The sequence below is a fragment of the Artibeus jamaicensis genome, unplaced genomic scaffold, assembly GCF_021234435.1.
Source record: "Artibeus jamaicensis isolate MK-2021 breed Jamaican fruit bat unplaced genomic scaffold, CSHL_Jam_final contig_490, whole genome shotgun sequence".
NCBI lineage: Eukaryota > Metazoa > Chordata > Mammalia > Chiroptera > Phyllostomidae > Artibeus > Artibeus jamaicensis.
The window spans coordinates 22,783,973-22,796,692 of record NW_026521861.1 but is presented as its reverse complement, the minus strand read 5'-3'; the positions used below and the strand labels follow the sequence as shown (position 1 = coordinate 22,796,692).

The window sequence follows — 12,720 nt, the reverse complement described above, 5'->3', positions numbered from 1 at the left end:
AAGTCCCTTGAGGTCTCTCATCTGGTTCTGACCTGCCCACTTAAGCTGGTCAGGAAGGCCTCACCTCTGGAGTCTGGGGCCCTGGGCCTCGTCCAGTTGAGCAGGAGCCATGGAGAGGCTGGCTTATCAGCTTGATTCCTGTGTGTGTGGGTCCGGGTCCCAGTCCTGGCCCCCCGAGTTCCCAGTTCCCAGGGCCTCCAGGGGCTAGTGGGCACCACTGCCCTGGCCTGTGCCCATGCCCGGCTCCATCATCCTGAGGCGACGTGTGTGGTCTTCCTCCGCTTACAGGGATCTGAGCCTGACAGGATTAGTCAGGATTACAAGCATCCTGCAGAGGCTCAGTGGTATGAGGGCTGCCTGCCTGTCCGGGCCGGGCACTGTCGCAAGGTGGATCAGGGAGAACCCTCGCTTCCCAGTGGGCCCAGGGGCTGTTGTCAGTCTGCTGACCCAGAGACTGGCTGCCAGCCCCTCTGCACTGGGGGCCCAGGTTGCCGGGTAGCACCATGGGTGCCAGGCCCAGGCCCAGGTGGCTGTGCCCCCCCCCGCCCCCCGGTAGCAGCATGTGGAGTGACGCCAACCTCTTCTCTGCGAGCCCAGCTACCGCCTGCCTCTGTGCCCAGCTGGCTGGAGTTGGTGGAAGCAGAGTGGGCAGGGGCCTGGCTGCCCAGACAGATGGGTTGCTTTTTACGTTGGCTTTTGCTTACGTGGTGGAGACTGAACAGGAAACTAAGGACCAGAGAGGTTAAGGGGGCAGGACTGGGGTCATAGCCCCCCAGCAGAGCCAGGACTAGAACCTGGAACTCAACTTGCGCTCCGGGTCTGGAAGCTTCTCACCCCTTCCCCTGCTCCACCAGCCCTGTGCTCAGCGCTGAGCTGCAGGGGTGGGGGGAAGGGAGGGCACTAGGGACCATACAGGCTGGGTGATGCAGGGAGCAGAGCTCAGGGTGGGGGGAAGTCTTAGACCTGGCACCGTCTCCAATGCCAGCTCATGCCCACAGGCCTCAGCAGCACGGCCCTGCCTCCCGTTCCGTATTTGGAGTCTGGCTGGCCAGGCGTCCAGACTCAGCAGCAGGCTGGGGCAGCTGTGTGCATAGGCAGCTCCATGCAGGGGCTCCCGGGCCCCTCCCCCAACCTCAGGATTCGAACAATCTGATGCTCTAATTACTGAGGAAAAAGAGAACTTCCCGCCGGATATAGGAGGAAGGAAACAGAAAACCTTTGAAGGAAATTAAAATTAGCCAAGTTGAGGTTGCATTTATTTTGAAACTCCATGGTTTTGAAAGTCAGTGCTAGCCACAAGGAGAGTCCCATGAAGGACAGAGGACGGTGTCAGTCCTCAGGCTGCGGGGTTTCTTCTCTTCCCCTGGTGACGGAACTCTGAGGGGGGCACTGTCACCCTGTGTCTCACTCCAGGGCCCACCCTGCCGAGGCCCACACCCCTGGGCACCCCTCTGTCCTGAGATAGTGCCCCTCCCCCACAGGGTTTGCAGGTCTTCTTTCAACCACTGCTAGCTTCTCTGGAAACCACAGGAGTGAGGTCTGACCTCCAGGCCCAACCAGAAAATAACGAACCGGTCTTCCAGACTCTGCCTGAGGAGGTGGTACGGTCCCACATGGGGCTGATCTGCAGCAGAGAGAAGTGAAGGCCCCATAGACCTCCCTAGCATAGCCTACCTGCCCAGGGCGCAGCTGGCCGGCCGAGTCTCCACAGACCACTAGCAAGCCCGTGGCAAGAATTCTGGTTGGGCCCTGGCTGGTGTAGCTCAGTGGACTGAGTGCGGGCTGGGACCCAAAGGGTCCCCAGTTCAATTCCCAGTCAGGGCACATGCCTGGGTTGCAGGCCAGGGCCCCAGAGGGGGCCATGTGAGAGACAACCACACATTGATATTTCTCTCTTTTTCTCCTCCCCTTTCCCTCTCTCTAAAAATAAATAATTTTTAAAAATCTGGTTGGGCTTCTGCCTGCAAAGTTAAAGGTCAAGTTCAATTCCCGGTCGGGGCAGGTGCCTGGGTTGCAGGTACAAGCCTGAACAGGGCACGAGCAAGAGGTGGCCAATCATGTTCCTCTCTCATACTGATGTTCCTCTCCCTCTTTTTCTTCCTCCCTTCCCCTCTCTCTAAAAGAAAATATAATCTTTTTAAAAACTCCTGAGGCTAGCTGCCCTGTCCAAGTCACGAGGATGGACCTTTTTCCAGAACATGCTTGTCTGCAGAAGCCAGCCCTCAAAAACTTCTTAAATGTCTAAAGCAGAATTTCGGGTGAGCCTGCAGGACGGGACAAAAGGACCATGAAGTGTCAGACACTTGCTGCACAGAAATCTACAACATGCCCACTACCTGTGGCCCCACCGAGGACCTTACGTGCAATTCGTCCAGAACAGCACCCCTCACCCCAACATTCATCAGCTAGTAAATACGGCCACCTGGGGGCAAGGTGGGGGCCACCGCCCTTCTGTTGGGGCCTTGGGTGGAGCTGGCCTGGCTGACCTCCTTCAGAAGGGGCCGGGCCGCAGTGTCCACACCCAGAGGCTGGGACGGGTGGAGCCCGGTCCAGGGTCTCAGAGCTGTCCTCCACGCACCCTGACTTGGGATTTCCTACTTCAGTATACAAAGGTCGGGGCAGGGTGGAGGGAGTGTGGCGGGACAGAAAAAATGGAGAGGCAGGAGGAAGGCGTCTGCTGTGTTGTTTTTAGAGCCCTCTTGCTCCTGGGTCCCAGGCCCAGTCGGAGCCCTTGGAAGCCTGGGCCCTTTGTGGTCTTCCTGGGGGAGGCCCAGGCCTGGCCGCAGCCTCTGCGAGGATGTGCCGGTCCTGGGGCAGAGGAAACCCATTCCTGTCTCCCCAGCAGCGAAGTGATGCGCCGCCCAGAGCGATTTCACAGCCTGCGAAGCCCATTTGTATTTTCCAGCTCATTAACCCTGCGCACAAAGCATTGCGTCCCGGGCCCCAGCCAGGGCGCCTCTGCTCTGGGCCCGTCAAACCCAGATTCCACAGGTCCCTCTCCGCCTGGAGACCAGGCCGCCCATTGTCCCCAGAGGTCCCGCCTATTTATTCAGGCCCTGTGAACACTCCTCCCACACCGAGGGCAAGGCTGGGAGGGGAACTGCCCCCCCCCAGAAGACACCCCGCCAGGATGAAAGGGGTCTGGCATCCAGGCAGAGGCTTGGATGCAAACTTCTCTGGCAAAGGTTCTGGGTGCTGCAGGCAGAGCTGGGAGAGGGCCTCCAGATGGGGAGCACGTGGCCCATAAACACCCCTCTGTGCCTTCCTCGGGTGGGGTTTGGAGGGTCTGCCCAATGCTACTTCTGTGCCCATGCTACTGAGCTGGCACCCACCCTTGGTGCATGCTGTCCATGGTCCTTCAGGGCTCGTGAGGGGTCCTTCAACAGTGAGAGGGCTGGGGGTGAGCCAGAGCTGGCTAGGGTGGGCCAGGACAGCCCCTGCCCACCCACAAGGCTCCTCCACCCCTGGGGGCAGCTGCCCATTCCCACCCAGACCCAAGACAGCCCTCACCATGTGTGTGGGGGGGTGGGGATGGGGGAAAACCCAGTACCTGGCTGCAGGTGGTTTGGGCCACTTCTTCCTGCAGCGCCAAGAAAAGCTGAGATGCCCTGACCAGTGTGGATCAGTTGGCTTGCAGGTGGCATGGAGGCATGAGGAACCCCAGGGCACCCCAGTCTCTCCACATGCTTCCAGATAAAATGCTGGCCCACAGCCCAGGACCCACCCTCTCATCCCAGCTCCCACCTTCCCCCTCCTCTGCACTCCCACACAGGTGCCTGGCCAGGCCACCTCCCCCAGGCAGAGGGTCTGACCAAGGTTCTTCCCCAGACAGAACTTTCACCTGCATTTCATTTTCCAAAAATGGCCTGAAAAACACATGCTCTTTCCCCCTCTAGACTCTGGGTGGGCCTTCTGAACTCCCAGGAGAACACTGGTGGAGAGACGCTTCCAGCTCCTGAAGCATCCACCTGGCTCTCCCTGGGCAGCGAGGCCTCTGCAGGCAGCACCACTCTGTCCCTGCCGCCCCTCTGCTCCGCCCAGCCAAGGCCTGTGCAAGGGCTGCCCTGCACAGCCTGCCCCGGCCCCCGGGATGCACCCTCAGCCCCGCCCTGCTGGCCTCCCTGTGGCTTCTGTTCCCGGTGGTGCAAATGCACCAAAAATTACAACTACAAGGAGAAATAGAGACTTTTTCATATTATTTAAATCTCTTTAAAAGATAAGTGACCACCCTGGCTGGTGTAGCTCAGTGGGTTGAGTGCCAACCTGTGAACCAGAGGGTCGTGGGTTCACTTCCCAGTCAGGGCACATGCCTGGGTTGTGGGCCAGGCAGGTCCCCAGTAGAAGGCACATGAGAGGCAACCACATATGGATGTTTCTCTCCCTCTTACTCTCTCTCCTTTCCATTCTCTCTAAAACAATAAATAAAATAGATTTTAAAAAGATTTTTGTCTATTTTAAAGAGGAGAGAGGCAGAGAAACATCCATATGTGGTTGCCTCTCACACGCCCCCTACTGAGACCTGACCCACAATCCAGGCATGTGCCCTGACTGGGAACTGAACTGGTGACCCTCTGGTTCTCAGGCTAGCATTCAATCCACTGAGCCATGCCAGCCAAGGCTAGAGTTTCTATTCTGGTATTAGACAAAGTTAACTGTAAAACTGGAAAACAGAACTGAAGGTTATTTCATGTTGATAAAAGAGTCAGTTTGTCAAGAGGATATAAGTCTTAAACATTTATGAGCCCAGTAAGGCAGGTTCAAAACACACAAAGTGAAAACAGAAAGGACCATAAAGAGAAATGGACAAACTCACGGTTACTATTAAAGATTTCCATGCCCCTCTCTCAATAATTGATCGAACAAGTGTGCAGAAAATCAGCCATGACACAGCAGGCAGGTGCATGTCAACCAACATGACCCAGTGAACACTTACCAACCACCCAACCCAGCCACAGAAGAATCCACATTTTTGCCAGGACAACCGAACATTGACCAAGACAGACCATATTTGGGGTCATAACACAAGTCTCAATAAATGTAAAAGAACTTATGTGAGTCAAAGTGTGTTCTCTGACATGGAAGTCACCTGAAAATCAATACAGAAACATTGGAGATCAAACACACTTTGCTCCAGGATCAGAAGGGAAATTAGTATTTGGACCTGAGTCAAAACGAAAACACTAAAGAGCAGGGTGCTGCCGCAGCAGTACTTAGAGGAAAATTCATAGCACTGTGTGCTACATTAGAAAGGAGGAATGGTTTAAAAATCAATGACTCAGCTTCCACAGTAAGAAACCTGGAACAGAAGAGCAAACAGAACCCAAACTAAGTAGAAGAACCATTAAAAATCACAGTGGGAATCAGTAAAAGTGGAAAGGGGGACACAGCAGCCTAGGCACCTGAGAGCTGGTCTCTCAGCAGCGCCGACACACCGCGGGCTGCTCCCTCTTCCAGATCCTCAGCTCACCTTCACGCAGCAGCCCCTGTGCCGCCCAGCTCGCCTGCGCCCTGCGCCTGCCTGCTGTTCCCTCTGGGCCGTACCAGTGAGAAGCTCCCAGCCTGAAGTGGCACTGGGCTCCCTGTCCCCCAAACCATCCTGCCCTCTTCTTGTCTTCTTTTGGATGGTGGTGTTCCCCACGCCAACCCGGCCCACACTTTTTAAGCATCTCCAAAGAAAAGTTGATAATCCTCAAAATAAGGCAAATGACTACAACATGCAATGCCAAAACAGCACCCTATAAATATCTGCAGCTTGTTGCTCCTCTCCCAGCCCCCACACCCTCGGGCCCACACCCGGGTGGCATGGCAGCCCTGTCCGCCAAGGGCCGACCACCCTGTTTCTGCTCAGGGCCCTCCCACTGGCCTGGGGCCGCCCTCCTGCCGCACAAGGCCCTGGGGCCCCACCCCATCTCTACAGCAGTTCGCCCAACAGCCAGGTCCCTCCAGGAGACAGCACGCCTGCCTCCCGGCTCCGCTCTGGGAGGCAGGAGCCTGGGTCGGAGCAGAAGGGGTCTCTACCCTCAGAGGCAGCTTACCTGGGCCCCAAGCAGGGCAGAGCCAGTCACCCCCCCAGATAAAGAGGTGGCTGGGGCTCAGCTCTGAGCTGCTCAGTCTGGGGTCAGCGCCAGGCCCAAGCCCCTTGGGGTGTGAAGAATGAGAGGACACAGTTCTGGCCAGTGGGGCTTGGTTAGTCGAGTGTTGTCCTGCACACAGAGAGGTCGCCAGCTTGAGTCCCCGCAGGTGCCTGGTTTGTGGGCTCTGTCCCCCCTCCCTGGTCCTGACAGGAAGGTCCTGACCTGCAGAAAGCCACTGGCCACACTGATGTTTTTCTCCCTCTCTTTCTCCCTCCCTTCCCCTATCTCTAAAATAACATAAAAACTATTTTTAAAGGGAGCAAGAGTCCCTGGCTGATGTGGTTCAGTGGACTGAGTGCTGACCCGCAACCCAAAGGATTGCCGGTTTGATTCCCAGTCAGGGCACATGCCTGGGTTGCAGGCCAGGTCTACAGCAGGGGGCACATTAGAGGCAACCACACATTGATGTTTCTCTCCCCCTCTTTCTCCCTCCCTTCCCCTCTGTCTAAAATAAAGAAATAAAATCTTTTTTAAAAGAGTAAGAAGACATGAGGAGAGAAATCAGGGTTTGAGCCCCAGATTCTCACCCCTCCAGAAAGTCAGTCTGCTTTCCCAGAAGCAACGGCCGTGCACATTCCCCACAAAGGCCACAAGGGAAAGGGGCGCTGGGAAGGCGTGTCAGGGCTCTGCCTGGCCTGCGGTCCTCTCACAGCGCAGGGCACACAGCAGGTCACTGTGGAAAACGGCGCCTCACAAACGGGGGACAGCACCCACCAGCGTATGTGGGAGCAGAGGACTGAGCACCCAGCAGCCCCAAGAAGGACCGGCTGTGCCCAGGCTCCGTTTGTGCTGCTGCTCCTGGGCCGCAAGGCCAGGTGCCGAAGAATTCTTTGCCCTCCTGGGGGCCGGACACGGGTCTAGGTTCCCTTCACAAAAGGGACACGGGTTTCTGAGCCAGAAAACACTAGTGACAGAAGTGGGTCCTTCTCCCCCACGATCCCCCCCCCCCATCTCAGGGCTTCTTTCGGCCAGTGTCCCTTCGGAAATAAGGTTCTGCTGTGCTGGAGGCGGTGTTGAGGGTGGGTCTGTGTTCGGGCCAATGCGGGGGAGGGGGGGCTCCGCCCCACCTGCGTCCTCCCTCCTTCCTCCGCCCCCATGCTGGTGCCCAGCCAGGTAGGGGCCTGGTCAGCCCTGGCCCAGCCTTGCTCTCTGCAGGGGGCGAGGCGGGCATGAATTCAGACCCCCGCAGGGAAGGACAAGACTGACAGAAGGAGACACCCAGCCCAGCCTCAACCCCCCCCCCCTCCAGCCAGGCCACAGCTCCTCCGCCCACGCACCGCCTCCCCGAGTCCCACGCGGATGCTCTGATGCGCGGCAGGCCGGGGCAGCTGGTCGTCCTCCTTATTAAAACTCTTCTTCAAACACTCCGGTGAGTGGCCCTGCTGAAGATAAACTGCCAGGAGAGAGACCTTCAAAGAAAATGCTTTAATGATGCAATTATCTTCAATCAACTCAGAACATCTTTATTACATTAGAAAGGGGCAATCCATCTTGGGATTCAGAAAGGGCTGCTGCCGCCGCGGGCACCAGGCCTGGCCTGGAGCGGGTCTGAGGGCCCCTCTCCGCCTTGCTGCTAAATTTGCATGGAGAGAAAACTTTCTAATTGAATTTTTCTGGCTGAGCTGGACGGTTAAACTGTCCCCAAGCTGGATTTCATTACAGCAACTTTGCTTTTTCAAAAATAAATATAATAAATCGGGTTAGGTTGCTGTTTCTGTGTGCTGGGATATTAACCAGACAAGCAGTGTAACCCACAAACCAATCTCGTGATTTAGTCTGAAAGTCCGGGAGAGGCTGCGGAGCGCCGCCTCGTCTGCAGCGCCCGGGACGGTTTTAAAGCAAAGTCTGGTGCAGGTTTTATTTTTCTTTGGAAAAAGAATTGGAGGAAGCACTGGTCTTGGTCGGGCCTCGGCTCCTTCTCCGAGCTCGGGGTGGAGATCCCGCCTCTGCCGCGGTTCGCAGGCGCCTCCGGGAGCAGCCCCGCGACAGGGTTTTCCCAGGTCCAGGGTCCCGCCGAGACACTCCGAGCCGAGCGGAGCGGAGGAGCCTGGCGCCGAGCCCGACACCCAGCGACAGAGTCCCCGCTCCGGGCCGTGAGCCGGCCGAGGCGCCCCCTGTGCCCCAAACTCGACATCGGGGGCGTGTAGGAGGTCGGGCCCTGTCGCCTTCCCCGCGGCCCCGGCCGCCGCCCGAAAACCCGGGCCCAGGAAACCCAGCCAGCGGGAGGGCAGCCCCTGCCCGGAGGACCCTCTGGTCCCTGAAAAGACACCCAAGGCCACGAGCACTGAGACCCCACTTCCAGGCCACGGCAGCCCAGGTTTTAGTCTGGGAGCAGGGCCCTCGGTTGGGCCCCCGGAGTCCCGAGAGCGCGCCTGGGCCAAAGCGCGTGCGGTGGGGTCCACCTCGGGGCTGGGGCGCGGCAGGAGGAAAGACGCGGCGGAAGGCGCCGAGCTCCTGGCTGCGCAGGGTTCGCGCACTGTCCAGGTGGGGGGCTCTGACCGTGACCCCGCCAGGCCGCGCCCGCGTCGGCTCCTCCTGTGGGGATGCTGGGGACATCCCCACGTGCTCCGGGTGTCCTAGCGGCCTCCGGGATGGGCCGGGCGCGGCGCCCTCCAGGAGAAGGCGGCGAGTGCTGAGAGAAGCACCACGGCGCGGAGGGCTGCGGCCGGCGAAGGACGCGGAGGACCAGTCACGGCCCGCCCCTCCCTCTGCGATCCGCGGGTCAGCAAAACCAATGGACATCTGGGCCCACGAGACAGCGGCCACGGCGATTGGACAGCGGCTCATGAAAGGGACGCCGCCTTTTTATAGGGCACGGAGGGCCGGGTCCCCTCCAAGTCCCCTGCAGCCTGGAGCCCGCCGGCTCACGCATGGCCCCGGCGTCGCTCGTCATGAACCCCTCCGGGCTCAGGACGTTTGGCGGGGACCGCGCGGGGCCCGGCGCGCTGCCATTCAGTGTCGACTCCCTCCTGGAGGCGCAGCGCCGGCTGGGTCCGGAGCTCGCGGAGCCCTGGGAGGAGAGGCCACGGGGCACCGCGGAGTCCCGGGCCTGGTTCCCGCCTGCCGCCCGCTCGTCCTCCCCACGTAAGTGCCCTGTCTGACGGTCCCGGGCCTCGAGAGGGCCCACCTGGCCCAAGTTGGGAGGACCAAGGCGGGAGGGGCGCTGTCCTTCCTCACTTCGCACAGTAACCAGCCACTGACAGTCCGGCCTGAGTACGAAGAGAGAAGCCACCCACCCGAGGCCTCCGGCTCGGGCCAGCCCTGCAACCGCTCCCGCGTCCCACGCAACCAGGCTTCCGCCCTACCCGGGAGCGGGGTCGGTTCCCCAAGGCCCCGCGGCTTCTTGGCGCCCATGTCTCGCACCGCACGCTTCCCCCAACCCCCCCACCTTCTGTCCCCGCGACAGCGAGCTTCCACTTCGCCGAATCCACGCCTCTGTGCTCAACTATTGCGGCGGCCTCCAGCCCAAACCGCTGGCTTCTCCAAGTGGGCAGAGCTTCCCTTCTTCCTGGGGTGATTTGGGGTGCAGAGAGCTAGTCCACAGCAGCCCGCCCCTACCTGCACCGTCTCCCCGGTGCCTTACTTCTCTTACCCCCGTGGCTGTTGGGGTCTCTTTTCTGAGATCGCGGAGCCAAAAGGGATCCAGGAGTGTCGGAAAGGAGAGCTGACTGCCGGCGTCTGAGCGCCCAATCTGTGCTTCTCTGTCCCTCCAGGCGCCCCCAGCCCTCTGCCGTGCACCCTCCGAAAACACAAGAACAACCGCAAGCCGCGGACACCGTTCACCAGCGCGCAACTGCTCGCTCTGGAGCGCAAGTTCCGCCAGAAGCAGTACCTGTCCATAGCCGAGCGCGCCGAGTTCTCCAGCAGCCTGAGCCTCACCGAGACGCAGGTGAAGATCTGGTTTCAGAACCGCCGGGCCAAGGCCAAGAGGTTGCAGGAGGCCGAGCTGGAGAAGCTGAAGCTGGTGGCCAAGCCGCTGCTGCCCGCGTTCGCCCTGCCCTTCCCCCTGGGCGTCCACTTGCAGGGCTCCTCGGGCGCTTATGGCGTTGCCACAGGAAACCTGCCGCACGTGCCGGGACTCCTCGCGGCGCCCGTCACCGCCTACGGCGTGTATTACCTCTCCTAGGGGGCCTGGACAGTGGCTTTGCCTCGTGGTAGCCTGGGGGTCCGCCGCGGAGGGATCGCGCGGGGCCCGCAGATGGGCCCGCCGCGGAGCTGCGCCCCAGCCACCCAGGTGGGTCGTCGCGCTGAAACTGATGCCGCGGTAAACACCCAGCGTTCCGTGGGCCTTTTTTTTTTTTCTTTTTCAGTTTTGTTGTTGTTGATATAATGTTATAATCGCTGCGTCAAGCCTATTCGTGGGTATCTTACAGATATTTAAAAACTTCTTAGAGATCATGCTGGTACTAGACAGACCGTCCTCAAAGACAGTGAATAGCTTCACACAGCGTCCTCGGAATGGGCGGTGGAGCTCCTGTTTTGTGCCAGAAAAGTGCTCTGAAGTTTGCTTTGTGGCACCACCGGCACTCGGGACTCGCCAGACTGTCTCCGGGCAAGAGCCTGACTCCACAACCAAGAAACAAAAGCAGTGTGGGGCCAGGACTGCGGAAACGGAGGGACTGGGTTCCTGGCACTAACTGGGTGCCAGTTTACGGAGGGGTGCAAACGCTCAGATGTGTGTTAGGGATTTTTCTCTGTATTTATGTTTTTACTAAAGCATATCCGGCAGCCCGAGGCAAGATGCTGTCCGTGAGGTGTGTGGAGCGATTGTGCGAGTGTGAAGACGCGGGCGCCCACGCGGAGAGGCCAGGTGGCCTCCGGTGGGCACTGCTCCTCGGGGTACCCTGCCGGGAGAGACGCCCTGCGGAGCCGGGGCCGGGGCAGGCTGGGGACAAGGAAGAGTCGACAGCGCGGCTGCAGGAGGCGGCATTGCCAGGGTTCGGGGTCCCTGCAAATGGCGTTGCCCCGGCTGCCCCAGCTCTCAGCCTGGAGTCGGGACTGGGCTAGTCGGGGAAGTCCACACGGCCATTCAGCCCAGTCCTCCCCTCCCACACCCCACCTCCGCGCCGCATGCCTCTCCCCAACAGGCTTCAGACACCTGCGGTCTGGCCGCCCCAGAGAGCTCTGCTCAGCGCGGGGGGAGGTGCGGCCAACAGGAAACAGCCGAGGAACAGTCCCAGGAGTCGCAACCACGTTGCACTGAGTTGCATGTTAGCAGCCATCATTCTCCCCGTGTTCCCTGGAAAAATGAAAACTCACAACGGATTTTAAATGAAACGCCCCCAGTTCTTCCAGTGCAAGCTGCTGGAACTGAGGGCTGGTGATGAGGGGGCAGGACCCCTGCTGCGCCTTCCCCAGGCCTGTGTCGCGCAGCCGAGCTCTGTGGTTTAACTCAGAGCCCCACTCCACTCTGCTCTGCAAGAAACAGGCCTGCCGAGTGAGCACATGGGAGGAGGCAGTGGGGCCACACAAAGGGAGCCCCCAGGGGCTGAGGGGCCGAGAACCGCGATCTGGACCTGGCCCGAGCGCCCGTGCGCCTCGCCGGGCACGGCTGCTGCCTTTTGAGGCTGCTCAGCACCCTGATGCTCTTCTCACATCTGAGGTTCTCGAGAGAGGCCCAGCAGCAGGGGCACGACTGGGTTCCAGCCAGCACGACAGTGCTCACTCTGCCAACGGTGTGAGAACAGTCCTGTGACACAGGAAAACCCCAGGCAAAGGTGACGATGACACCAGCCAGGAGGAAAAGGGCTCCTGGCCCTCCCCGCTCTCCACAGGGCAGTGGTCTCCCCAGGAGCAGAGATCTGCGCACAGGGCCACCTTGTGCCCCCCCCCCCACCCATGTCACCTGGGTGCTGGCTGGTCCCTGCATTCCCAGCACGCAGGCTGGGCAGCCAGGGCTGGGGGTGGGGGGTGGGGATTAGAAGAATCTGTTGTTTCTGACCAACACACCCACATGGGGACCTGCCTTGCCCAGGTCCCCTCCCCTGAATCAGTCACTGCTGAGGATGCCTGAGGCTTGTGGGGGCCCACACACGTGGTGGCCCAGGCTGCGCCCTTGCTGGGCGGGGCTGAAGCACACTTGCAGAGACCGGGACTCCCCTGCTGTCCCAAAGGGACAGCTCCACTGGAACTTAGGCTGCGGCCTGCTCTCCTGGAGGATGGGACCCCTGACCCTCTCGGGCCAGCTTCTGGGCTGTGAGCCTGCCCGGTGCCTCTGTCAGCCAGCCCGGGAGGTTTCCATGGCCCTGTGGCATCCATGGGCCCTGGGGCCACTTGCCCACCCAACCCTGCACAGCAGCAGCCTAGGGCCTCTGCCGCCCCTTGTTGGAGGACAGAAACCACGAACTTGGGTCCTGGTCTCCCATCCCCATCCTGCGGTCTGCTGCTGGTGGACTTGGGGACACCAGTCCTGCCCTTGGGAGACCACCTGGAAGAGGGGGACAGGAGAGAAGTTCAGGGCTGGCCACACCTTTGGGGGGTGGGGTCCAGCTGGTCTGGGGACCAGGAGTGACTGGAGTGACCGGAGTTTTGGGGAGCATGCAGCGTGGGCAGCCCTGGGTGGAGCCGGAGTGGGAAGGGCGGCACC

The 12,720-nt window shown here is 60.1% G+C and overlaps 1 protein-coding gene across 1 annotated transcript; it reads left to right on the top strand.

The window, feature by feature from the left end:
* Positions 1–9,004: 9,004 nt before the first annotated feature.
* Positions 9,005–10,855, top strand: VENTX (VENT homeobox). Its single transcript, XM_037159196.2, has 2 exons — positions 9,005–9,218; positions 9,848–10,855. The coding sequence occupies exons 1-2, from the start codon at positions 9,005–9,007 to the stop codon at positions 10,258–10,260; spliced, it is 627 nt and encodes a 208-aa protein (XP_037015091.2). The 3' UTR covers positions 10,261–10,855.
* Positions 10,856–12,720: the final 1,865 nt, after the last annotated feature.

Bases quoted from the DNA above. Each gene is read 5' to 3' on its own strand.
- VENTX (XM_037159196.2), top strand. From the start codon at position 9,005: ATGGCCCCGGCGTCGCTCGTCATGAACCCCTCCGGGCTCAGGACGTTT. The intron at 9,219-9,847 runs GTAAGTGCCCTG...CTGTCCCTCCAG, and splicing joins CGCCCGCTCGTCCTCCCCAC to GCGCCCCCAGCCCTCTGCCG.